Source organism: Mustela nivalis, assembly GCF_964662115.1.
Source record: "Mustela nivalis genome assembly, chromosome: 13".
NCBI classification, from domain to species: Eukaryota; Metazoa; Chordata; class Mammalia; order Carnivora; family Mustelidae; genus Mustela; species Mustela nivalis.
In genome coordinates, this window is record NC_139032.1 from 86,886,081 (window position 1) to 86,912,476 (window position 26,396).

A 26,396-nucleotide genomic window follows, 5' to 3' on the forward strand; every position below is an offset into this window, starting at 1 on the left:
TGCATGAGGCCACGCCCCCCGCGGTGGCCCGGAGGTTGGTTGCGCGGGTGCCGGGGAAGGAGACGCTGCCCTTCCGCAGCGATGGGATCCTGGGTGAGTGGCTCCTCGGGTTGAGCCTGTGCGGCGGGCGATGCGGCAGGGCCCGGGACTGAGGCTTGCGGCGGGTGGGTGCCAGGTCTGAGCAACGAACTGGGTGGGAGCGCAGATGTCCGGGCTCAGAGGGACTAGAAGGGGCCCGGGTTGGAATAAACAGGTACCGGGGCCGTGGGCGGCGCGAGAGGTGGAACGGAAGGTGCCAGGTCAGTGCGGAGATGCCCGGGGCCTGGAACGTTGCAGGGTCGCGGGTACCTGAACCTAGGCTAGCAAAGTACTCGAGATGGAGGGGGCAGGTGTGCCGGTCGTGGGTGGCTCCAGTGGGCACCTGGACGACCCTCAAGGATATTCCAGGGGTCGGACAAGAGAAAAGGGGGCTTGAATTGGGGCTGCGCAGGGAGCTGTCCGAGATGGGATGAGCAGATTTTGAATAAGGGGATATTGCTGAGGTTCAGTAAGGGAGTGAGCGCCCAGAGGGAGCTTGGTCAGACTTGGAAAGTAGAATGAACAGAGACGGGGCAGAGGGTGCTTCATAGGAGTGCCTGGGCCAGGGGCATTGCTGGGGTCAGGGAGGAAAGATGGGCTGCTCAGGCCAGAGTCATTAATAGGATTGCCCAGGGCAAGGGAGGAGGTGCCCCTGTGGAAAGTGTGGGCATCCAGGCTGAGGGTGTTGTAAGTGCCACAGCGGGGGTGCAATGAGGGGGGTTCTTGCCCAAGGTTATAGGGTGACTTTCCCAGCTGGAAATGGTGCTGGAAGTGTGTGCACAGGATGGGAGATGTTGCTGCAGGCGGTATCATGGAGAAGAGGAGGCTTCTCCCCAGGTTGCGTCAGTGGGAAAGAAGGGGGCACAGTTGAGCTGAGTCTGGATCCAACCCTGGAGTGAAGCAGGCTTGGGGGCCAGTGTTGTCACCTTGGACTTGCCAGTCTTCCTCTCATCTGGAGCAGCAGAGGCTGCTCTTGACGCTCCTGCAGGCAAGTAACCAGGCCTCCCAGCCACACGTGCCCAGGAGGGAGCCGTGGCAGCTGTAGCAGGTGCCTCAGGGGAAACACCGTAGCTCCAGGATCCCTTGCAGCTGAGGTTCCATCCCAGCTTGGTCAGTTATCGAGTTCAGTCAGGTCGCTTAGCTCTCATGGCCTCAGTTTCCCCATCATAAGCAGTGGACTAAACTCCCAGCCAGAGCCTGTTTCGAAGCCTGGCCTATAGGATAGGTGCTGGGGAAATACTGGCTGCTGATCCTCGGGCGTTCTGAGGCTTGGGCCAGGCTGGGGGGATGAGAGGGCTGGCTTATGATACGAACCCGGGCCCTGACCACTGGAGGTCACAGCTTAATTCACAGCCTCCTGGCAGGGTGTCTCCTATCTTGACAGCATGATCGTTTCCTTGGCCTTAGACTTGCTCTTCCCGCTTGCCCCCCTCATGCACGCAGCCCAGTGCTGGAGCTACACTGGTAGGCTCGTCCATCCTTCCCACTCACTGGGGATAAGCTGTTTCTTGTGCTGCTCCAGTGATTTTGGCCGCCGTCCCAGGTTGATAGGGTCTGTCCTGGCCTGTGTATTCCTTCCGCTTGAGGTCCCAGGAGACCTTGAAGGCATCCTTGGTCTTTGTGGTGGCAGTTGGGGAGTGCTGTGCAGGATGTTGGGGACTGGCAACAAGTGCTCAAATCACTTATTCGCTGACCTTGGAATGGGGAGGTGGGGTACCCTGGGGGGCCTTGAAGGCCAAGGGGAAAGTTGCTTTTGTAGTTTGTAGTTCTGCTGGGGCTTGTCACTTCCTGGTGCAAGTTAGATTTTGCTAAAGGGCTGTATTGAGCACAGAGTCTAAAGTCCAGGAGACCTTGGTACAAGACCTTGGTTGCCTCATACTAGCTGTGTGACTGTGGACTCTTCCTGGCTTAACCCCGCTGAGTCTCACTTTTCTCTTTGGAAACTGGCAGAGATGGGGTGCGGGGCCAGATACCATCTCCTTCACAGAATTGTAATGATACGAAATAACGTATCTAAAGAACCCAGAGCAGAACAGACCCACAGGCTGTCATGGTTTTCGTTATCTGGGCGAGCACCCCACTGCTTTCATGATACAGTCCACGGGAAAGAAAAGCATTCTTGGCTTTATGGGAGATGGACGGGCCTGGCCCTTTCGTGGCCTGGGGTTTTTGTGTAGCTAGTGGAACATGGGTTTAAGAAGATGGTGCAAGTGTGCTGTAGAGCCCCAAGTCTGAGAGTGACCTCTGCATCACCCAGGCCTTGGGTCTGTTATCGGGCCAATGTGCCAGAGATGCTGTCTCCTGTTCCTAGGGCTCTGGGTGGGCAGAGGGTACGTGGGGCATTTGGCTGCCTTCCTGCCTGAATCCAGGGCTGGCGTGCCAAAGGTAGGCTGTGCTCCCACTTCATCCCCCGGGGCGCTTTTATGGGCATTTCGCATGCCCATATGCTCATATGAGCATATCCTTGTGTCTAACTTGGTCATCCGTCTCTCAGCTCTTTGCAAGGACACTCTGGTATGTGTGTTCCTGTCTTTTCGAAGCGTGGACGGTGCCTGGGACCCAGCCAGCTGCCAGTTGAAGACATTTTTCTTGGACGCTCTGAGACCCGAGGGTGCTGGTCCTGCCATGGCGTTCCGGAGGACTGAGGGCATGTCCATGATCCAGGCGCTGGCCATGACAGTGGCTGAGATCCCTGTGTTCTTATACACGACCTTTGGGCAGGTAAAGATTGGGGTGGGTTGTGGGCCTCCTGTTATCCCTCTGGCCTCTGAAATACTGAGCCACTCATCCCAGGGTCCCTAGTATTTGGGAAAGCCTATCCCTCATTATAGCTCCAGGCTTCTGGGGTCTCCTCTTTGAGCAAAGCAGGAAGGACAAGGTTAGGAGTCTGGGGCCCCAAGCCTGGTCTTCACTCTGGGCTATCTGAACTCTTGGCCTCAGTTTTTCAGCCTAAAAAGGGTTTAATAATGCGCTCCCTGCCAACCTCAGATGTTTGTGGCTGACCAGGTCTTTTGACACTTCGTAAAGCTTTGCTGTATGCAATGTAGGCTCCCCCGCCTCACCGCCGCCCCTTGAAGGGCTCCCAGCTCAGCAGGCAGAGAATGAGGAGTAGGGAATTGTACAGAGGGGGCAGTTAGGTGGAGTGAATATTATCGACATCAAGGAGTTGTTATGAAATGGGGTCAGGAGACTTAGGCTTGATTTCAGACTCCCTGTCGTCTCGAGTGCATGTCTTAACCTGTGTGAGCCTCACAGTCTCACCTGAAAAAGGACAGACAGACATGCATTCAGCCAGGCAGCGCAGGTAGAATCCTAGTCCTGTGCCTGGTGTAGTAGGTGCTCGGTCATTGCAGCTGTTGGAGTCACGACTGAGGGAGTTAAGGACACCTATTAGAGCCCAGATGTGATCTCTTCGGCATTGTCGCTTTGCTGTCCCCAATCCCCCTCTTTACGTCTACGTGGTCCACATTTCAGAGGTGCTGGCCAGGTGCCTCCTTGGGTGGGGGCAGGGGGTGGCTGCCTCTCGATCATTTCTGGTCAGCAAATGTTCCCTGAGTCCCTGAGGCTTCCTGTGTCTCTCATGTGCTCCCCAGCACAGCTCTGCCCACCTCAGAGCTCTTCTGGGGAGATGCAGCCCAGCCACCTCCCTCTTTTCCTGCAGTCTGCCTTCTCCCAGCTGCGGTTGACACCAGGCCTACGGAAGGTCCTCTTTGCCACAGCCTTGGGCACAGTGGCCCTGGCCCTGGCCGCCCACCAGCTAAAGAGGCGACGGCGGAGGAAGAAGCAGGTCGGCCCCGAGATGGGAGGTGCACATCTGGGCACGGTGCCCCTGCCCATCCTTATGGCTAGGAAGGTCCCATCGGTGAAGAAAGGTGGGTGTGAGGCACCTAGGGAGGGCCTGACCTGGAGTCAGGTCCCAGCTGGGCCCCCGGTCACGGTCGGATCTTAGGCTAGTGATGTCCTGTCTCCAAGCCAAGTTCCCCTCCTCCGGGAGGCAGGGTTGGCAGTAGACCTTTCCCTGAGTCTTCACCAAGTCAGGGTCCCGGTGGGTGATGCAGCCCGATGCGTGTGTCCTCTTAGAGGTGGAAATTCTTGGTATCCGCAGACCCCTTGGGAGCAGCTGTGTCCAGAGGGGGCTGGTGAGGCGCAGCTTCTCTGCCCAGGGAGGGAAGTGCCCTGGCTCAGGAGCAAGAAGGACCACGTGGTTCCTGAGCCAGATGGTATTCTCCCCATCCCCCACCCCCTGCACCCTTTTTCTTTTAAGTTCAGTTCAGCCTTTTGAGCATACAGTTCCTGATACAATTTCGTGGGCCACCCAGAGACCTGTATTTACACCACATCGAAAACCGTACGACCATGCTCTCAGTCCCTGTGTCCCGTGTAGTCAGCCCCTCCTCCCTCCCCCCCCTAGCCCCCGGCCCTGGTAGCCTCTAAGCCATTTTGAGTCTGCTGGTGCGGCTTTCAAAACCCTAATAGACCCCGTTTCATTTTGTAACCCAGCAACCCCGTGTTTGCCAGGCCTGAACGTCCCGTGGCTCTCTTGCCCAGGCAGGAAGTTCTCACAGGCTCCCATCTGGGGAGAAACCTGGTTTAGGAAGGAAAAATCCCCCTTGGGGTGCCTGCTTGGCTCAGTCAGTAGAATTTGCGACTCTTGATCTCAGCGTCATGAGTTCAAGCCCCACCCTGGGCATGGAGCCTCCTTAAAAAAAAAAACAAACCAAAAAGCAAAAAACGAAGAGGAGGAAGGAAGAAATCCCCTTACCCAAAAATGAATTTTCATTGTGAATTATCGTCCCAAAAGGAAAGTTTTCTCTTTACATCTGGAAAAAGAAGTTTTAAGACTAGTCTAGAACAGGACCTGACAAGTGCAGCTGTAGCTGGGTTTCTGTGTCCACGGCCCCCGGGGGGACACCTGGAGTCGCCCCCGCGCCGGCCCCTCGCTTGCTTTCCCCGTCCTACCGCCATCACCTCTGGGGCTACCCTCTTGCCCCTTCCCTACTTGTCTCACTTCAAAAGAAAAGTTTGATGTATGTTTCAAGAAGTCGCCGTCTCAGATTCTTTCTGGAAGGAGGAGAATGCCAAATCAGTCAGTCAGCAACACGGGGAGACGGAGTGAGAAGTAGGCAGAGAAGTCGCCAGCCCTCCTTCTCCGGCTTATCTGGCAGGTCCGGGGCCCTCTGGGCCAGGCCCTGTGCCAGAGGACAGGGATGGGGAAGTGAGCAGGCCCGACAGGCAGAGGCGTCTCACTCTGCCAGGCGCATGCCCCTGGGCGCTCTGCCATCCCCCTGCCTTCGAAGGGGAGGTAGAACAAGCTCCCAGATGAGGAGGGGGAGGGTTGTCTGGAGGTGGGAACAGCCTGTGCAGAGGCTGAACTCACGGCCACGTCCCCTGGCCCTCCCGTTCCTCACAGGCTATTCCAGCCGGAGGATCCAGAGTCCCAGCAGCAAGAGCAACGACACGCTGAGTGGCATCTCCTCTCTCGAGCCCAGCAAGCACTCGGGCTCCTCCCACAGCCTGGCTTCGGTAAATAGCGGAGGGAGGAGGGCGCCTGGGTAGCTCAGTGGGTTAAAGCCTCTGTCTTCGGCTCAGGTCATGATCCCAGGGTCCTGGGATCGAGCCCCATATCGGGCTCTCTGCTCGGCAGGGAGCCTGCTTCCTCCTCTCTCTCTTTCTGCCTCTCTGTCTACTTATGATCTCTGTCTGTCAAATAAATAAATAAAATCTTAAAAAAAAAAAAATAGAGGAGGGAGGACACCAGCGGGCTCAGGGCTTAGGCCCTGGTTCTGAGGAGGCTCGAGTCTCTGCCCTCAGGGAGCTCACAGACCGGAAGGAAGACAGGAGAGATTTCCTCTGGTCTCTCATCCATCCACACGGGCTTTCCGAGACTGTCACTGATCACACCGAGGGCCAGGCTTCGGTGAGAGAGGGGGATGGGCAGAAGAGAGGTGGGTGGCCTCTTGCGGGGAAGATACTTGTCTATGAAAGTTCATTCATTCGTTCATCAGACACGGAGCAGGTGACTGCCTGGTGCCAGGGACTGTGCTGAAGGTAGAGATAAATGAGACAAAGAGAAGCTTATTTTCTCCTGGGGAGTGGCTTTGGGCTCATTCGCTCATCTAGTGACCTGTTCGTGCAGTGATCCCTGAGCCCAGGTCTGCACCGGGAACCCAGGGGTGGGCAAGAGAGGGCTCGTGGCCCAGAGGAGCCCACATCCCAGCAGGGCGAGAAGTGGGCCCTGCCCCGCCGTGTGGTGGTGGGAGCTCCCTCAGCCTTCCTGGCCCCACCTAGCTGCAGAGTGCCAGAGCAGGGAACAGGCCCAGGGCGGCTTCTGTAGGAGGCTGCTGCTTCCTGGGCTGGCCACCGGCCTCTTTCCTCCCTCTTCTGTAGCTTCTGTGAAGTGCTGTCCAGTACTTTGAGTTTTGGGGACTGGGCCCTGCTGAGGGCTTGGCCATGTGCTGTGGGCTCGCTTCAAGGATGGTCTTCAGAGAGGGTGTGTGACATAGGACCAGGCCATGGGAGGGGCTTGGGTCCTGCAAAGGACCTGGGAGGGCCTTAACCCCTTGCCCTTGGATCCTTGTGCTGCTTGGTGCCCAGACAGTAGCCGTGAACTCGTCCAGCCCCACAGCTGCGTGCTCAGGACCATGGGACACCAGAGGGATGGAAGAGTCCGTGACCACCAGTGACGGCAACGCAGAGAGTCTGTACATGCAAGGTACGGGCCAGGAGGTCAGCCGTGGGGCCTCCCCTGGGGCAGAGTTGGGGGACAAACGGCCTCCTCCCAGGAGCCCAGGCGGGGCTCAGGACATCTTCCCAGGTGCTGGTTTGCAACCCCACTCCTGACCCCAAAACCCTCATTCCGTGGGGTCCGCCGAGGGCCGACTCTCAGACTCTCTCCCTTGTCTTCCCGCCCGTGCTCAGGCATGGAGCTGTTCGAGGAAGCTCTACAGAAGTGGGAGCAGGCGCTGAGCGTGGGGCAGAGAGGGGACAGCGGCAGCACCCCCACACCAGGGGAGAGCCTGCGGAACCCCGAGACTGCTTCGGAGGTGCTCTCTGAGGTAGGTGGTCCTCTCCTGCGTCTTTCCCAGCCACGGAGGAGGTTGGAGGTGGGGCAGAGAGACCTCCAGCCTCTGGGAGGCAGCGTAGCATCCCGCCTTCTGCTGGGCTGTGACTTCCCCTTCCACCGGGATGTCAGTCCACCCAAGGGGCTTAGCACATGCATGGCGCTTGGTACTCAGTCATCCGGAGGCTCCTCACACTCCGGTCCCAACTGTGTGAGGAAAAGGTGCCTTTTACGAAGGACTGGTGGGAAATGGCCTTCGTTCAGCGGAGCGGATCACACAGCCTTTGTCCCGTCCTTTCTTTAGACATTTTTGGGGACACTGTCAGTATTTATTTCAGTATCAGGAAAGAGAAATAAAGCGAAAAAGCTAACATAAAAAATGTGTGTGCTGGATGGACGTTTACTGAAACATTATCTTCTAACAGTGAGAAACCAGAAAAAACTAGAAACCGTCTATATGTCCATCCACAGGGGTCCGGAGTCCAGTATGCGGGAAATCTGCCTGGGCTGATAGGCTGCTGTCGCCACAGTATGTCATTAAGTGAAAAAAAGCAAGACGTGGAATGTGTGTGGGGGACCCACGTGTGTACGTGTTCAGGACAGAGATCCCTGCATATGTGTGCCTGGGGGTACCTGGGGTGTTTGTGCATTTCTACTTTCCTCTGGACAGATAACACGGGAAACTGTTGACAGTGATCTGTGCGGAACATCGGGCTGAAAGGGAAAGGTGGAAAAAGGCTTTTACTGTATTTTACTTTGTGGCGTTCCTAATTTCGAGCTAGGCGTAATGGCAGGGTTTGTACAGGTGATAGGATTGTGGACTGTCTCTTTTAGTCTTTACGCTTTTATGTATTTAAAAAAAAAAAAAAAGCCCTATGAGCTCCTGTGCTCTGCTGGAGTGAGGGTAAAGTCGGGGCTCTCTGACGGTATCTGGAGAGTCTGCAAGGTGAACTTCAGGTGTTACAATGGGAGGTTAACCCAGAGAATTGGTTGCACAGGTGAGGAGTGTGGCCAGCCTTTAGGAGCCGCAGAACCTAGAACCAGGCTAGGGGCTGACCGGCCGGCCGGCAGGTGTCCCGCCGCTGAGGCAGGGTGGGGCAGTGGTAGGGTGGGAGGCGGGACTGGGAGGGGGTGTTGGTCTCCGAGTTTCCATCCCATTCTTTCTCCACCTGTGCCTTTGTGGGCCAGGGGCCAGCTGGCAGGGGAGCCTGGAAACAGCTTGCAGCACCAGGGTGAGGACATGCCTGGCGCAGCGGGTAGGAAGTTGAGGGTGCGGTGCCCTGTACCCCAGCTGGGAACATCAGCTCAGAGCCGGTCTCCCCAGCAGGAGAAGTAGCTACAGGACAGAGGACATTGTAGCTACAGGACAGACATTGGAGAAATGCCCTGGAGGGTGACAGAGCCTTTGGTGCCCAAGGGCACAGCTGCATCAGGTCTCCCCTGTCTATGGGCAGATAGTAGTTCCTGAAGGAGGGTTTCAGGTCGTGGGAAGGAAGAGAGGCAGCTCTGTTTCCAAAACAGTATTGATTGCTAATACTACATCTGAAAATTCTAGAACTTTCATTGTTCGTGTCATGAAAGCAATAAAAAAGAGTGAGAACTCAGAGTGAGAACCACAGAACTAGAAAAGAGCAGGGGAGGCAAAGGCCCAGTCTTCCGTCTTTGATCAGGTGGCTCGTGTTGTGTGATGCGGGCAAAGGCCCTCGGCCTCCCTGGGCACTGGGTGAGGGGAGCCCTTGGCGGGACACCACTGCCAGCCCTAGGATCCTGGCGCAAAGTAGATGCTCAATAACTGATCTCTGTTCTTGGTGTTATCAATGCCTCTAACCCTTCATCCAGACACAACCGCCTGGTATCCTTCCGGGCGTTTCTCTATCCTAAAGATATTTTTTAGCAGGTTTATTGGAGTATTACTCGTATACCATAAAATTCATTTCAGCTCAATTCTGAATTGTGCAATTAATTGGCTTCTAGTATATATTCAGAGTTGGGTGTTCATCACCACAATTAATTTTAGAACATTCTCATCTTGTGTTCCCATGGAGTCCCTTACGCTTCATCAGACGCTCTCGGTCAAACACAGCCCCAGCCCCGGGAAACCCTTCGTCTACTTTTCATCCCTACAGATTGGCCTGGTCTGGGCATTTCTATAAATAGACTCATAACTAGTGGCCTTTTTTTTTTTTTTTTAAAGATTTTATGTATTTATTTGTGAAGGAAAGCATGAGAGGAGAGAGGTCAGCAGGAGAAGCAGACTCCTTGCTGAGCAGAGAGCCTGATGCGGGGCTCGATCCCACGACTCCAGGATCATGACCTGAGCCAAAGGCAGTCGCTTAACTAACTGAGCCACCCAGGCACCCCAACTAGTGGCCTTTTATGCCTGGCCCCTTTCCTGGGGCATTATGTTTTCAAGGTTCATTCTTCTTCTTTTATTTTAAAAAAAAATTTTTTTTTTTTAAAGATTTTATTTATTTGACAGAGATCACAAGTAGACAAAGAGGCAGGCAGAGAGAGAGAGAGGGAAGCAGGCTCCCCGCTGAGCAGAGAGCCCGATGCGGGCCTTGATCCCAGGACCCTGAGATCATGACCTGAGCCGAAGGCAGCGGCTTAACCCACTGAGCCACCCAGGAGCCCTTTTTTAAATTTTTTAATAAACATATAATGTATTGTTAGCCCCAGCAGTACAGGTCTGTGAATCATCAGGTTTACACACTTCACAGCACTCATCAAGGTTCATTCTTGTAACTTGAATTACCACCTAATTTCTCTGTATTGCTGAGTAATACTCAATGGTGTGGCCGGACCACGTTTCATTTAGCTGTTCGTCCACTGATGGCCATTTGGGTTGTTTATACTTTGTGGCTCTTCTGAGTGATGCTGCTGTGACCATTGTGTGTGCAAGTGTGTGTGCGTGGACGCATTGCTTTGAACTCCCTTAGGAGTTCCCAGTAGGAGCAGAAGTGCCGGGTCCTCCAGTAACGCTCTGTTGGACACTTGGAGGAACCGGACCATTTGCCACGGCAGCTGCGCTGCTTTACACTCCCACCAGCCGTGTAGGAAGCTTCTGGTTTCTCCACATCCTCGCCAGCACTTGTGTTCATCTGTCTTTTCGGTTCTAGCCATCCTAGTGGGTGCGAAATGGTTATGTCGCCGTGGTTTTGATTTGCATTTCCCTGGGCTAACTGGAGCTTCATTTCATGGGCTTGTTCACCATTTGTATGTCATCTTGGGAGAAATGTCTGTACAGATCCTTACAGTTTTTAATTTGGTTATTTATCTTTTTTTTAATGATGTAGCAATTTTTTTTTTTAAAATATTTTATTTATTTATTTGACAGACAGAGATCACAAGTAGGCAGAGAGGCAGGCAGAGAGAGAGAGAGGGAAGCAGGCTCCCTGCTGAGCAGAGAGCCCGACGCGGGACTCGATCCCAGGACCCCGAGATCATGACCTGAGCCGAAGGCAGCGGCTTAACCCACTGAGCCACCCAGGCGCCCTGTAGCAATTTTTTTTTAAAGATTTTATTTATTTAGTTACAGAGAGATCACAAGTAGGCAGAGAGGCAGGCAGAGAAAGGGGGAAGCAGGTTCTCCACTGAGCAGAGAGCCTGATGCAGGGCTCGATCCCAGGATCCTGAGATCACGACCTGAGCCAAAGGCAGAGGCTTTAACCCACTGAGCCATCCAGGCGCCCCCGATCTAGCCATTTTATATATTACTCGGTGCTTATCACGGTGAGGGCCGTCTTCATCCCTTTATCTGTCTCACCCATCCCCCCCAGTCAGCTCCCCCATCTGGCACCCACCAGTTTGGTTTCTATATTTAAGAGTCTGATGGGGTTTTTTGTCTTTTTTTCAGTTTGTTCATTTGTTTTGTTTCTTAAATTCCACAAATGAGTGAAATCCTATGGGGTTTAGTCTCTCTGGCTTATTTCACTTGGACTTTAAACTCTGTAGATCCATCCATGTTGCTGCAAATGGAGATTTCATTCTTTTTTAATGGCTGAATAAAAAAGAATAATAATATTCTTTTTTATGGTATATATACACATATATGTGATATATATATATATATACATATATATGTGTGTGTATATATGTGTGTATGTACATATATATATATGTCACTTCTTTATCCATTCATCTCTGGATGGATACTTGCATTTACAATAGCCAATATATGGAAGCAGCCCAAGTGTCTATCCACAGACAAGTAGTTATGTCTTTTTATTCTTAAATTGTAAGGGTTCTTTGTATCTCCTAGATATAAGTCCCTTACCAGAGAGAGGCTCTGCAGATACTTTCTCCCATTCTGCAGATTGTCTTTTCACTTGCTTGATGGCATCCTTTGAAGCACAGAAGTTGTTTTCTTCATCTTTCGCTCGTGTCTCCGACTGAGCCAGCGAAGCACCCCTGAAGCACAGAGGTTTTTAATTTCAATGAGTTCAGTGTATCTTTTCTCTTCTGTCTTTGCACTTTGGGTGTGACATCCAAGAAACTGGTCCCTAACCCGAGGCCACTTGACTGAGAAAGAGTACACAGACCTTCGCCAAAGCTATGGGGCTGTGCCGGCTGCGCTGGCGGGGAATTGAGCAAAGCGGACGGGGTCCCAGCATTCCATGAGCCTTACTGGGGGGCTAGCTGAGTGAGCTGGGCCACTTAACATCCTTGCGTTTTCTCTGTGAATCGGGGTCACGGCCATGCCTGCCCTCAAGGGTGCTGCAAGGCTGAATAGCAGGTGCCTGATCCTAGAAGAGCTCTTGTGTGTAGGAGCCATTTCCAGCATTGCGTACTCTCTGAGCCCGTCCAGCTCTGTCCCCAGAGGCCGCAGGCCCCAGCTGGCCTTCGGCTCCTCCCTGGGGTCTGGTTACATACAGGTGCAGGCTCTGGCAGCCTTGGTAGAGAATGGAGTTGGGCCTACCTATGCCTGGCCTCTTGGCCGAGAAGCTGCGGGGATCAAAGGTGCGGTGCCTCCTCCTTTGCACATACCAACCTAGAAGCCAAGGGCAGGAGGAGGCTGTTGTGTCTTCAGCGCAACACTTTCCCAAGCACGCACAATTTGTATTAAGAGTGGAATTTGAACCCAGCTCTTTCTGGGATCCTGACCGTCCTTTTATGATAATGATCTTATTATCATCCGTACATGCTATGTTATATATGTACATTACATGTTATAGATTATGTATTATAGTTTATGTGTTATATATGTTATATATTATATCATAATGATGATTACAATAATCAACACCGGTCATCACCACAGGCCAGGCTTGCATGAAGAGCTTTGCATACCTGCTCTCCTTCCTGTTTCCCCCAAAATCCTGGAAGTAGGTACTCTCATCTCATTGATAGGTAAGGAAACAGAGGCTTAGAATGAGGAAGTAATTTACTTGCGGTCATACCATTTGGAGCTGGTGGTGCTGGGGTCAGAGCCTAGGTCAGCATTGTTCAGTAGGAAGTCACATAGCTCATTTAAAATTTCTTAGAGACCACACTAACAAGCAAAAAAGAAACTGGTAAAATCAATTTTAATAATACATTTTATTATTTGTTTATTTATTTTAAGTAGGCTCCATGCCCAGTGTGGAGCTCGTGGAGCTCAATGTGGGCCTTGAACTGCTGACTCCTGAGCTCAGATCAAGAGTCAGACGCTCAACTGACTGAGCCACTTAGGCGTCCCTTAATAATGCATTTTATGTAATCTAGTAATATGGAGAATATTACCATATCAACATGTGATCAACGTGGAGCTTCATTGAAATATTTTATTTATTTATTATTAGAGAGAGATAGAGAGAGCATGAACAGGGAGCAGAGGAAGAAGCAGGCTCTCTGATGAGCAGGGAGCCCAACATACAACTTGATCCCAGGACCACGGGATCATGACCTGAGCTGAAGGCAGATGCTTACCTGACTGAGATACCCAGGCACCCCTTATTTTATTTCTTTTTAAATATTTACTTGAAATAGAGTGTGTTTGCACGTGCGCACGCTTGCAATGGGGAGTGACAGAGGGAGAGAGCCGAGCTCAAGCAGACTCCTGCTGAGCACAGAGCCTGATGTGGGGGTTCGATCCCATGGCCCCGAGATCGTGGCCTGAGCCAAAACCAAGAGTCAGACGCTTCACTGAGTGTGCCACCCACACACCCCGAGATGTTTTAGAGTATTTTTGTTTGTGGTTTCTTGGTACTAAGTATTTGCGATCGGTGTGTGTTTAGACTTAGGGGACATGTATAGAAGAAGGCCACATTCCCAGGGCCACATTCCCAGGGCTCCTTCGCCATACGTGGCTAGTGGCTCCTACATTGGGCAGCTCCACTCCAGACGTCTGCTCCTGCTGCTGGGTCCCAGATCCTGTTCCCCTTTCCCGCCCCTGTCATTGGTGAGGGGAGACCGTTTGCCTGGGGAGTGTGGAGGGCTCGGGCTGATGTTCATTGTCTTAATTGCAGCCAGAGTCCCAGCGAAGGGAGTTTGCAGAGAAGCTGGAGTCCCTGCTACACCGGGCTTACCACCTGCAGGAGGAGTTTGGGTCCACCTTCCCGGCCGACAGCGTGCTGCTGGACCTTGGTGAGCTGGCCTGCTTGTAGGCTGGGGTGGGACAGGGCTTGAGAGACAGGGTTGAGGTAGCAGGTGGCAAGGGAACTGGGGTGTGGCTCTCTCCGAATCCTCAGAGCCTTTGGACCTCATTCGATCGGTGCCTTATACGTAGATGGGGAACAGGCCTTAAGGGACAGAAGCTTTGTTTTGTTTATTTCTTTGTTTTAAGATTTTATTTATTTTTTTTTTTTAAAGATTTTATTCCTTTATTTGAGAGAGAGAGAGAGCAAGCACAGAGGGAGAGTGATAGGGAGAAACCCAACTCCCAGCTGAGCGGAGGGCCCAATGTGGGACTCCATCCCAGGACCCTGAGATCATGACCTGAGCCCAAGGTGGCCGCTTAACCTACTGAGCCACCCAGGCACCCTTAAGATTTTATTTTTAAGTCATCTCTACACCCCCAACCCTAGATTGAGAGTCACATGCTGTACCAGCAAAGCCAACCAGGTGCTCCAGAGTGTTCTTCTATATGTGGTAGGCAGCAGCAGGGCTTGGTGGGGCCCAGAGTCTCCGGCCACTGTGCCTTGGCCCATCCCTTCGGGAGCAGGCCTTCAGGCATGTGTTTCAACATCTCCCCTGAAGGGTTCCAGGCCTTTGATTCGAGCCCTCTTCTGTGGGCCCCAGGCGGGCAGAAGGGATGGCTCATCTGGAGGTTAGTTGAAAACAGGTCTTACTGCTGGTCCCCCAACCCCCGACTGAGGTCAAGGCATGTGACATCAGGGAGAGAGAATGAAGCTGTTTGGCTGGACAACCAGTGTGCTGGTGCCCACGGGGTGCCAGACCCCATGCAGTGAGTGGACCCCAGGACCCTTCTCTGGGTGCTGTCAGCTCTGAGGGAGAGCATCAGACTCCTGTGTCCAGCTCTCCAGTTCAGCCAGTGGTGACACAGGCCTGGCGAGGGCCTGTTACCGTGACACATCCTCCCACGGCCTATCCCCAGTGGCTTGCCCCAGAGAGGAACCCTGCATCCTCCGGCCTCCCCTTGCGGCAGAGGGGGCTGGTGGGGCCCTTAAGGCCATGGCCTCTGGTTATCTGTTCAACAGAACTTTCCTAAATGCCCTGAAGGCCCAGAACCCCGCAGCCCCTGAGCAGAGGAGGCTAGAAACACCGAGTCCACGACCGATGCGTTCCTTGAGCTCTCTGTCATCAGTGGTTAAGTTTGAGAGGGGAGTCCGGTCGCTCAGGGCCACACAGTATGGCGGAGCCTGTCTGAGCAGAGTTCAGGAGCCCTCGGGCCTTGGGGTGCGGCTCTATGGCCGTGGGCAGTCCCCCTCAGCAGCCCAGTTCCACACCTGACTGTGCCCACCTCCAGCAATACTGGAACATCGAAAGAAGCCCTTCTGTTGAGGCACTGAGCCCAGAATCTTCTCGCATATGTGTTCAGTACACGGCAGCTGTGCGATCGGCGGCCCCAGCCAGCCCATCATCAGGCGTCGGTCACCTTGCGCGCTGCGTTCCCAAAAACCCAGTGATTTCGGAGTCTCAGCTCAGCCCTTCTCTTCCTGCTCTTGCCAGAGAGGACCCTCATGCTGCCCCTGACCGAGGGCTCCTTGCATCTACGGGCGGATGATGAGGACAGCCTGACCTCTGAGGATTCCTTCTTCTCCGCTACTGAGGTGAGGGGGGCGGGGTCAAGGGGCAGAGAGGGAGGGCGGGGGGAGAGTGAAGCCGGCCCCGTGGGACCGTCACCATGAGCACTGGGTCGTGGGAAAGTGAAGGCATTTCCTCTGACAGGAGCAAAATTTGGCAGTTTCCAAGTGCCGCTCCCCAGGGACCCCACGCACTGGCTGGAGACAGGGAGGCGTGAGAAGCCGGGGTCCTGGGTCCTGTGGGGGAGGGCCGGGGTCTCCCCCACCCCGTGGCTCCGGCGCATGCCGACCTCTCCCGTCTTACACTGCGTGGCCCACGGCTTGGCATTAGTCTCCTGCCATGGCCACGTGTGTCAGGCCCAGCCACCTGCCTGGCGTGAGATGTGAGCACCTGTCCAGTCGATGGTCCCTTTGGCTCAGGCCCCTGGCGGAGGTGGGGACGCTGAGAGTCAGAGCTGGGCTCAGATCGAGGCCTCCTGCCTGTTGGGTCAGTGTTCCCTCCAGCAGCCTGTCTGAGAGGCTGACCACTAGGGTGTCCCCTGGGCAGGCCCCCACACTCCACAGGCCGTGACCCCACCTTCCTCTTCCTGTGCGCCCTCCCCCAGCTCTTTGAGTCCCTGCAGGCGGGAGATGACCTGATCCCACTGTCCAGGCCGGCTGCGGCTTACGAAGAGGCCCTACAGCTGGTGAAGGAGGGCAGGGTGCCGTGCCGGACCCTCAGGCGAGTGCGTGGGGAGGAGGCGGGGAGCAGGGGCTGGTGGGGCGGGCCCTGTCCCCCTGCGGCCAGAGGCCAGAGAGGCCAGCAGTGCCCCAGCGGCGGCTCGTGGCCCAGCCAGGGAGGGTCTAGAAAGGCCTGGAGTTCTAAGACAGAAAGGCCTACAACTAACAACCGCAAATTAATATAATTAATTAGTGAAATAATAGTTGTTTCTACTTATTCTAAGTTATCACAGGGATCTAACCACAGAAATGCAGTGGGCTTTCTTCCAAAGCCGTGCCCTGAAGTAATCTGTCTCTGCCACGGCCCTGAAGCCGGGCCCCGGGGACACACCTGATTCCTTCCAAGTTCTGGCTCTTCAGAACATGTGGCCCTGGACGAGTTGCCTCACCACCCTCGGCCTCAGCGTCCACATCTGTGGCATTTTTAGGTTTTGATCTATCTTAAGTTAATTTTGCTGTTTGATGTGAAACTCGGAGAACTCGGCTTTTGGCCATGACTCCGGATTTAAATATGTGTGTTTAAAGCTCATTGACTGAAAATAAGGTTGAGAGTCCTGGTTCCCCAGTGTGGATGAGAGGAGCCAGCCCGGGGGACCTGCAGGCGCCCCCGGAGGGGTGAGAGCTGGGAGCAGTCCTCTGCGTCCTTGGCTGGCTGGGGCCTGAAGGAGCCCGAGGACAGCCCAGCTCCCAGGGCCCAGACCTGCCAGCTCTGCTCAGTGCCACTGAGGACAAGACACCCTCAGAGGGTGTCCAGTCAGCCTCTTCCCTTCGGTTTGGGGGGCACTTTGAGGAACCTAGAGGAAGGCAGGCACTCGCCCACGGTTGTACTGCACGGCTGAGGTAGGACCACTCAGGGCTCCCCCCAATCCCAGCGTGACTGACTGTGCTGCTCCTCAGGACTGAGCTGCTAGGCTGCTACAGTGACCAGGACTTTCTGGCCAAGCTGCATTGTGTGCGGCAAGCCTTCGAGGTGGGTGTCGGGGGCACCTGGAGAGGACAGAGCCGGGGCTGGGGGGCCGTCGGGCACACCTGCCTCCCCTGTGCAGATGGGTCATGGGCCCAGCCCATTATACGGACTTCGCCGCCAGCTCGCTCCCCTCCCTTCCTCATTCCTCAGGGTCTTCTAGAAGACAAGAGCAACCAACTTTTCTTCGGGGAGGTTGGCCGGCAGATGGTGACGGGCCTGATGACCAAAGCCGAGAAGGTAGCTTTCTTCAGGTTTTCTTCCTACCTTGGCTTTTTTAATTTTAACTTTTGTAACTTTTATTTGGTTCTGTTTATTTATTTTATTTTTTAAAAAATTTTTTTTAAGATTTTATTTATTTATTTGACAGAGAGAGTAGGCAGAGAGAGGTGGGGGGAAGCAGGCTCCCTGCTGACCAGAGAGCCCGATGTGGGGCTCGATCCCAGGACCCTGAGATCATGACCTGAGCCAAAGGCAGAGGCTTAATCCACTGAGCCACCCAGGTGCCCCTATTTGGTTCTGTTTAAAAAAAAAAAAAAAAGCCCAGGACGCCTGGGTGGCTCAGGCAGTTAAGCGTCTGTCTGTTGATTTTGGCTCAGGTCATGATCTCCGGGTCATGGGATTGAACCGTTGACTGGGCGTCCTTTTCCAGCCCTGCACCACCCCACTCGCATTCATGCCTTCTGTCTCTCTCTCAGATGAATAAATAAATCTTTTTTTTTTTTTTTTTTTTAAGATTTTGTTTATTTATTTGACACACAGAGACCACAAGTAAGCAGAGAGGCAGGCAGAGAGAGAGGACGAAACAGGCTTACCGCTGAGCAGAGAGCCCGATGCAGGGCTCAATCCCAGGTTTCTGGGATCATGACCTGAGCGGAAGGCAGAGGCTTTAACCCGCTGAGCCACCCAGGTGCCCCTGAAGAAATTAATCTTAAAAAAAAAAAAAAAAAAAGCCCAATCTGAAAGCAAGCTGAGGAGCTTTGACTTCATCCTGAAAGCTCAGGGGGTGCTGGGAAAGGCTTAGGAGGGGTTTCCTGTGCTGATTCTGAAAAATACGGTTCTGTGTTGCTCTCACTTCTGATGATATGGTCACTCAGTTTTATAGTTCAGTGACTTCCAAAATGCAAACCTTAGGTCTCCCTGAACCTGCCAGGGGGAGCTACCACCCCAGTCGGCTGTGTTTCTCCTCCCCGGGTTCACGGACTAACCTTGAACGTGGTTATTGAATTTCCTAAGTTCCCTACAGACTGTTCTGCAGCTGTGTTTTGTTGGGTAAGAGTATATCTTGAATGTCGGCTTGTGTTGGCGGATGCAGTCACTCTTACTGATTGTGTAGTGCTCCCTCGGGCCGGCTCGCTGTGGTTCAACTGGTCCTGCGGTCAAGGGCCGTTTGGGTTGTGATTTTCCACTGTCGCACTGCTATTACGATCCGTCTGTTAGAGACCTCTTTAGGGACCTGTGGTTTTCTGTGGGGCAGAGCCCAGTTGTGGCAGTACCATGTCTCAGGCACATCTGGGTTTTGCCAGTCCGCTCTTGGAAATGCCCTGCCAGCCAGCAGCATAATCGTGTGTCCTTATGTGACATCAAATGTAAGGCGTCGGTAATTGGACATTAGTAACCCTTTTAATCTATGTTATGCATCCTTTCATGTTTCCTTGATTATTAATAAGGCTGTGTGAGTTTTCACGTTTATAGGCCACTTGTTGGAGCGAAGCCCCTGAGAACACCCCTCCCCTGAGTCCTTTTCACCTCACCCGTCCAGCTAGTGGTTCTAACATGCACCTCTGGGGGCACCCGGCCGCCTCAGTCGGAGGAACCTGAGACTCTTGATCCCGGGATCATGAGTTCAAGCCCCACGTCAGAGGCAGAGATGACTTAAATAAATAAACTTCTAAAAACAAATAAATAAAAAATAAAACACGCCTCTGACCGCAGCACCCAACTGCCTGAAAATGTTCTCTTGTTCCCACCGCCGTTGAGGGAAAGACCAAACTTTGTTTCGTGGCCGGCTGCCACACACCCTTTGCCCTGTCCAGACAAAGGGCTCAGGCATTATTGATTTATTTTAATTTAATTTATTTATTTTTTAAAAAGATTTTATTTATTTATTTGACAGACAGAGATCATAAATAGGCAGAGAGGCAGAGAGAGAGAGGAGGAAGCAGGCTCCCTACTGAGCAGAGAGCCCGATGTGGGGCTCGATCCTAAGACCCTGGGAACATGACCTGAACCGAAGGCAGAGGCTTTAACCCACTGAGCCACCCAGGTGCCCCTTATTTTATTTTTTAAAAAAGACTTTATTTATTTATTTGACACAGAGAGAGAGATCACAAGTAGAGAGGCAGGCAGAGAGAGAGGAGGAAGCAGGCTCCCCACTGAGCAGAGAGCCCAGTATGGGGGCTCGATCCCAGGACCCTGAGATCATGGCCTAAGCTGAAGGCAGAGGCTTAACCTACTGAGCCACCCAGGCACTCTATTTATTTATGTTTAAAGATTTTATTTATTTGAGAGAGGGAGAGCAAATGGGGGGCGCAGAGGGACAGGCAGATTCCCCACTGATCAGGGAGCCCACTCTGGGGCTTGATCCCAGGACCCTAAGCCAAAGTCAGATGCTTACCTGACCAAGCCACCTGGGTGCCCCGAAGGCCTCAGGCTCTTAGTGTACACTTCTACCAGACTTTCTCCCCAATCTGGGCCTTCGCCTATGCTGCTCCCTCTGTGCCCCGAACACTGCCGCCCAGTGCTGTTGTCGTCCGCTGCTTTATTGTAAGTCTACACATGGGAATATGAAATGTATTTATAGGATTTAATGAGTGAAAAGGTGAACCCCTGCGTACCCAGCCCCAAAGCTAGGAAGTACCAGCGTCTAGAAGCTCCCTGGTCCCCATTCCTTCCCCTTCCCCTGGGTTCCCCATCTTTTAAGTCCCTGCTAACCATCTGTCTCCCCAGGAGGGCTTTGCCAAGAGTCCTCGGGCTGACCTTGCCAGCGCCGCCCCATGACCCGTCATCCTGTTGGCAGGTTGCCCTCTCTCACTACTTGCCAAGCTCCCCGAGGGCCAGGACCACAGCTGCCCCAGCACAGGTGTGTGCCCGGCCCAGGGCCTGGCTCGGGGCAGGTGCTCCCTAAGTGTTCCTGATTATTCTTCCAAAAGCTGCTGTTTACCCCGCAGTGAGCCCAGCACTTTATCATGTGTCTTTTACCTCTGGTCGCTGATTTGGTCCTGACCACAGTCTCTGCTCGGTGGATAAGGAAACACTCGGTGGATAAGGAGAGGGCCAGGGGCTTGCCCGGGGCCCTTAGCCAGGGAAGGGCAGAGTTGGCCTTTGAACCCAGATTAGCCTGACCTCAGCCTAGCCCTTGGCCTGTTCTCTGTGGCCTCCCAACACAGGGAAGGAATGCACATGTGAAGGAAGGGCAGGTGAGGGCCGAGTGGGTACCAGGCGCTTAGCAGGTGTCCGTTCTCCGTGGCCCTCCCCAAGGGGCCTGGAGGTGCGGCTGTCCTTGCTCATCCCAGTGTGGGATGTAGGTTTCATGAAGAGCTGGGGGGCAGCTCTCGAGGGCGGGGCCTGCACTAAGCCCTGGGACCCCGGCGGGCACGGATGCCCTGTCAGACCCTTGCAGGCAGGTGGAGGCAGGTGAACCCTCACCCCATCCCACTCCCCACCCCCCCGGGAGGGTGCCCGTTCGGCGGGCAGCACCTAGGCTCTTGCTAGATCAGCCCCTGTCGTTGCTGCGTGTCCATGGGCCAGACCTGCGCCCTCTCCGAGCCTCCTCACTAACGTGTTCGTGAGCATGTCCTGGGGACGTGGGGAGAGCGTGTCAGACGTGCTTGGCCACAAGCCCTCATCTTCATCGTCCCCCTTTACAGGTGAAGCAACTGAGGCTCAGGGATTAAGGCATGGTCTGGGGTCATTCTAGCAAATTCTCTTCAAAACTTAATGAAAATAGGGTTTGTTTTTTTTAATGATTACAAAAATATTCATTTTAGCAAAACCCAACAGACACATAAAAGCAAAAAGAAAATTCGTCCCCTACTCCACCACATTTCCATTTTGGTGAACACCTGTCTCGTGGCTCCTCTACCCAGGGTTCTGCGTGAGCGGCATCAACCCGCCTGTGCTCTTCTGTGTCAGCTCCATCCTGCCTGGCTCTCGGCCACATCACTGATGTCCCAAAGCCTCAGCATGCCTTTCTGTAGAGTGGGTGTGCTGGTGGACCGTCCCTCTTAGTACCACGAGTTAGATATGTTGGTCCGTGTGAAGATAGACCGTGGCCCACCCCAGCTTCCCAGGTCCATCTGTGCACACCCCTGTGTGTGCACATCCTTGCGTGTGCACGTCATGTCACACGCCCCAGCTCCACCTCCCAGCCCCAGAGCGTGCGGGATGTATCCCGTGAGCCAACAGCAGCAGCAGGTCTTAGACGCTGTTCATCACTTAGGTCCAGGCGCTGGGCTGATGGTGTTACGTGCGTGAGCTCACTGACTCCCCCAGAGCAGGCCCAGGAGTGTGGGCCGTAGCTTCTCCCGCTTCATCAGGGACACCCTGGGGCACGAAGATTTTCATCTTTGGCTGCTTGACTCAGCTTCCTGTCCTCATGCATCTTTGCAAAGTGAGCTCACGCTGTCGAGTGTTTGCATCTCCCGGGCAGCGTTTGGTGCCCGGTTGTGAGTTGGTGTGAGATGTCGTGGGGTGTGCTGTTGTTGAATCTCTCCCAGACGTGTCCTGGTCTCTGAGAGGCACATTGCGGTGGTCAGAGGACACTTCTTGCCCGATTTTCTTGATGGCCGCCGCTCCAGCATCGACCTCAGCCTCGCCTTGGCTCGTCCCTCCACGGGCCTGTTCTGCCTGTTCCTGTGGATCTCGTCCAGGTGAGCCATGGAACCTCTCTCATGACCACAGCAGGCTCTGCTTCTCCCCACAGAGCCCCAAAGGCTTCCTGGAGAGTTACGAGGAGATGATGGGCTATGCCCTACGGCCCGAGACCTGGGCTACCACGCGGCTGGAACTGGAGGGCCGGGGGGTGAGTCGGTTTATGCTGAGCCCCGGGGCCGCGGGGTCCCTCGTACCTGAGATCCTTGGCGGGGGGGGGGGGAGTGCCTGTGCGGAGCTTCACCTTAATTCCGAGGCCTGAGATGGGCCCATCACTGCTGCTGGCCCTCGGGTCCTGCCCTGCCACGGGCCCAGGCTCTGCCAGCTGTGCCCCACTGTGGCCTGGAGAGGTGCCCACTCACCCGTGTGTTCCCACCCAGGCCCCCACGCACCCGCGCCTCTCTGGACTCGGTCTTCCCATCCGGACAGTGGGCCTGCTGCCTTCAGAGCATCCCTGCCCTCTCACAGGTGGTGTGTATGAGCTTCTTTGATATTGTGCTGGACTTCATCCTCATGGACGCCTTCGAGGACCTGGAGAACCCCCCATCCTCGGTGCTCGCTGTCCTGAGGAACCGGTGGCTGTCAGACAGCTTCAAGGAGACGGTGGGTGGCTGCCCTCCGCGTCCAGCATGCACTCCCATCCCCCATGCCTTGGCCCAGACTCCGTTCTCTTCCTGCTTTGAGCACCAAGCCTGGGCCCCCCACCCGTCAGGCAGCAGTCACCCCTCTGGGCAGCTTCCCCTTCCCCGCATGATGTGCAGCTCCCGAACCTCGGCAGACCAGGTATCTGCTTTGGATCAGCTTCCCAGGGGACCCCGTTCAGAACCCGCTGGGTGGGTGTTTTCCTTCTGCATCGGGGTCTCCGTTAATTCTACCCCGTGTCCATGCATCTTACTGAGTTAAGACACAGGAAAGAAAAAGGAACAGCGGGAGAAGTTGAGTGTGGGCCCCGTGGGGCAGGCGTGACCTGGGGCTGGTCTTTATGCAGTTTGCGGGTCCGCACAACCTCTGAGTGAGGTGGGTGTGCTGGGTCGTGGCCGTTTTACAGAGAAGGAAACTGAGGTCTGGGGAAGTTCCGTGGCGAGTGCAGAGGCCTGCAGCCACGAGGGTTGGCATCAGGATTCCGGACTGAGGGGAGGGAGGCAGCAGAGCTGAGGCGCCGAGCCCTGTCTTCCTGCTTGGGGTGATGGGAGCTCGGGGCACATAGCGCGGGGCTGCAGGCATGGCCTGGCCTTCTGAAACCTGGCTGGGGTCCCATCTTTGGTTTAGGCTCTGGCCACTGCTTGCTGGTCAGTCTTGAAAGCCAAGAGGAGACTGCTGATGGTGAGTGACCCCCTCGGGCCCCGGGCATGGCCCCCACCTCAGATGACCAATGGGCGTGCACTAGCCCTTGTTCTAGCGGCAGGGTGGCGTGGGGCGGGCTGGGCAGAGGAGTGGGGCTGGTGCAGGGAGATCTTGCTAAGCCCCCAGGCCCTGCTGTACCTCTTGTACCTCTGCCACAGCACTGGCCCCCTGTGGCCGTTCTCTGTCCCTTGACCAGGAGGACCGCAGAGATGCACAGAGTTGTGCTTCCTCTCCTCCCCAGGACCCCGCACAGCACGGGCCAGCAGGAACTGTGGGAGGACTCACGGGGAAAGGGCATCCTTGAGGGAGGGGAGGCGCCTGGCTTGGTCGAGGCATCTGGTGGGGGCAGGGCGCCCCGGGAGCAGGCAGAGCAGCCTCCCTCCCCCACCCCCAGGCTGCTGTTATCTGCTCCCCGGGGCGGCGACTGGCTGCTCTATCTGGGCTGCGATCCATGGCTCCCCTCTGCCAGCCAGGCTCGGCTGGCACCAGCCGCCACTGCCATGTTCACTGGGCACTTCCTGTGCGGAGCCCACCCCGCCCCCTCCTCATGCAGTCCTCCCAGCAGCCTCGAGGTTACCCCCGTTCTGCAGAGGTGAAAGCCCTATCCCTTGCCTGGGGTCACCCAGCGAGCCCACAACTGAGCCAGCTCTGTGCCAGGCCCCCTGGGCCCAGCTGCCGCCCCCTGCCGGCGTCTCAGCTCTGAGTGTCGCCACCTTTTCCAGGTGCCCGATGGCTTCATCTCTCATTTCTACTCCGTATCGGAGCACGTTAGCCCCGTCCTAGCCTTCGGCTTCCTTGGACCCAAGCCCCAGCTCGCAGAAGTCTGTGCTTTCTTCAAGGTAAACAGGGGGCGTGGCCCACCTGGGCTGTTGGGTGCATGGGAGTGCCTGGCGGGAGCCCGGCCCATGTGGGTCTGCCTGCGTTGTCGGCAGCGCGGGGGTGCCTGGGGAGAGCCTGACCCACGTGGGTTTGCAGCAAGCACGGGGTGGGCTGCGGAGCCTGTGGACGGGCTGGCGCTCCGGTAGCCAGGGAGGGGCCTGGGGCGGTCTGGAGGGCATCTGTGTGGGGGAGCGCGGCCCAAAGCCCCAGCTGACGCCGGCCCGGCCCCCCAGCACCAGATCGTGCAGTACCTGCGGGACATGTTCGACCTGGACAACGTGCGCTACACGTCTGTGCCGGCGCTGGCGGAGGACATCCTGCAGCTGTCCCGGCGCCGCAGCGAAATCCTGCTGGGCTACTTGGGGGCGCCCGTGGCCAGCAGCGTGGGCCTCAACGGGGCCCTGCCGCGAGAGAACGGGCCCCTGGGGGAGCTGCAGTAGCGGTGGGGGCAGGCCTGCAGTTGGGGGTGGGGCGCCAGGGCCTCGCCGGTGAGGGCGGGCGCAGAGAGAAGGCTGTTTCCTCTTCTCCGGGTTGGCATGGAAGGGCCTGGAGATCCACGGCCATCAGCAGCGGCAGAGCCTGGGCCTTGGGGGCCAAGGGCGATTGCCCCTGACCTTGTCCCTCGTCCTCATTTGGGAATCCCCACCAACTGCCTTGGAGAGGGTTTGGAGCCCCTGGGAGCCCACCCGACTGCCCTCAGCCATCCCTGGGGGAAGCGGCTGCGGGACCAGTGATCTGTGGGGCCCGAGGGAGAGGAAGGTGGTGGGAGAGAGGGACCTGACCCCAGGGCTGCTGATGAAGGAGGCTGTGGAAGATGGGGCGCCGGGGCTCTGCGGCAAAGGCCACACTGTCCTAGACAGAAGGAACCTGGGCGAGACGCTGCCCGGTCCCGCCGGCCACCACCCAGAGTGTTGACAGCTTCAGAAAGGGAGGGCGGGGCCACAGAGTGCCAGGGGCACCCCTCGGGGGGTGGCATGCCTAGACCGTCTGAGGGTGGGACAGGGCGGGTCGACTTTCCTTGTGCTCAAGTCTGGGCAGGGACTGGGCCCTTGGCAAACCTAAGCACGAAACCAGAATGCTGTCCTCTGACATGCCCTTGTCCTGCCAAAGAGTTATCTCTCTTTCCCCTTTGCCACCACCAAAGACGGACAGGGGAAGGGGGGGCTGGTTCTCGTGCCCCACCCTCCTGCCTCGGTGAGCCTGGAACCCCTGGGTGGTGCTAGGGCGAGCCGGAGGCTCCAACCAGGGCTTATCTCAGGCCTGTCGCCTGTGCTGCCGTTGGTGGCGGGGGCCCAGGGACCATGTCAAGAAGGTCAGAGGACACACAGGGCAGGACCGAATCCCCGGCCCTCATTAAGCCAGGCGCTTTGCCTTCGGCTCGACACATAAAATGCTCTAGCTGGGCAGTGGCTGGTCTTAACAGCCATCCCCATGTTGTCCCCACATTGTCCCCACATCTGCGGGGTGCTGTCAGCCCTGCAGACTTATCTCACAGTGTTTTCACCGGAGGTGGGATGTTTTATTTATTGCCTTAACACTTTATTTTGAGGTCTGCCCCTATCAGGCCGAGAAGCCTCCCGGAGACACAGAGGCCTCCCTGATCTCTGTACTCCGGAGGCTGGTTCCCCAGACCAGGGCCCCTAGCCCCTGAATGGCAGAGGGGTCCTGGCAGGGAGAGAGAGGAGAAACAGAGGGGTCGTGTGGGCCCAGCCCATCAGCTCTGAGCCCACTCCTCTGCACACTCCTCCTGCTCCCCAGGCTGGGGGATCCTATGTCGAGCCAGGGCTCCCACTCTCCAAGGTTGGTGCCCAGGAAGGAGCAGCCTCCTGGGTGGGGAGGCCCGGGGTGGCCCTCCTCCCCTCCAGCCCTGCATTCCATTCATTTGCACTTACCCTGCGCTATGAGTGTCATCTTGGGCTGGGTCCCCGGCCTCTCTGATTTGCTCCCGAATCACTCAGAGCGGCATCTTGGTTTTGTCTTTGTTTACGCGTCCATGCACTGCCTTGGGCACTGGATTTGTTGCAGCTTCCAACTTTTGTATGGTAGAGTGTGTGTGCATCGACTTCCAAATAAATGATTTAAACAGTGGCGTTCCGGGGCGCCTGGGTGGCTCAGTGAGTTTGGCCTGGGATCAAGTCCCGCGTCGGGCTCTCTGCTCAGTGGGGAGTCTGCTTTTCTCTCTCTCTGTGTCTCTTTTTTTTTTTTTAAAGCTGGTTTTCTCTCTGTTTATTTATTTATTTTTTTTAAAAGATTTATTTATTTATTTGACAGAGAGAGATTACAAGTAGGCAGAGAG

General features: G+C 55.4%; 1 protein-coding gene across 2 annotated transcripts; it reads left to right on the top strand.

Annotated features, from left to right (window-relative positions):
* MIGA2 (mitoguardin 2) lies at positions 1-26,190 on the top strand. Of its 2 annotated transcripts, none has more exons than XM_082695213.1 (16): positions 1-93; positions 2,573-2,799; positions 3,740-3,950; positions 5,489-5,601; positions 6,673-6,790; positions 6,997-7,133; positions 13,585-13,702; positions 15,248-15,348; positions 15,927-16,042; positions 16,939-17,011; positions 17,159-17,245; positions 21,930-22,028; positions 22,346-22,480; positions 23,147-23,200; positions 23,944-24,060; positions 24,334-26,190. In XM_082695213.1, the coding sequence occupies exons 2-16, from the start codon at positions 2,704-2,706 to the stop codon at positions 24,538-24,540; spliced, it is 1,782 nt and encodes a 593-aa protein (XP_082551339.1). In that variant the 5' UTR covers positions 1-93; positions 2,573-2,703; the 3' UTR covers positions 24,541-26,190. The 2 variants fall into 2 exon arrangements, with proteins under 2 accessions (XP_082551339.1, XP_082551338.1); XM_082695212.1 differs by having other exon boundaries at positions 20-93; positions 2,619-2,799.
* Positions 26,191-26,396: the final 206 nt, after the last annotated feature.

Coding starts and splice junctions, on each gene's coding strand:
- MIGA2 (XM_082695213.1), top strand. CDS start 2,704: ATGGCGTTCCGGAGGACTGAGGGCATGTCCATGATCCAGGCGCTGGCC. Junction 13,703..15,247: donor CAGCGTGCTGCTGGACCTTG/GTGAGCTGGCCT, acceptor TGCTCTTGCCAG/AGAGGACCCTCATGCTGCCC. Junction 16,043..16,938: donor GTGCCGTGCCGGACCCTCAG/GCGAGTGCGTGG, acceptor GCTGCTCCTCAG/GACTGAGCTGCTAGGCTGCT.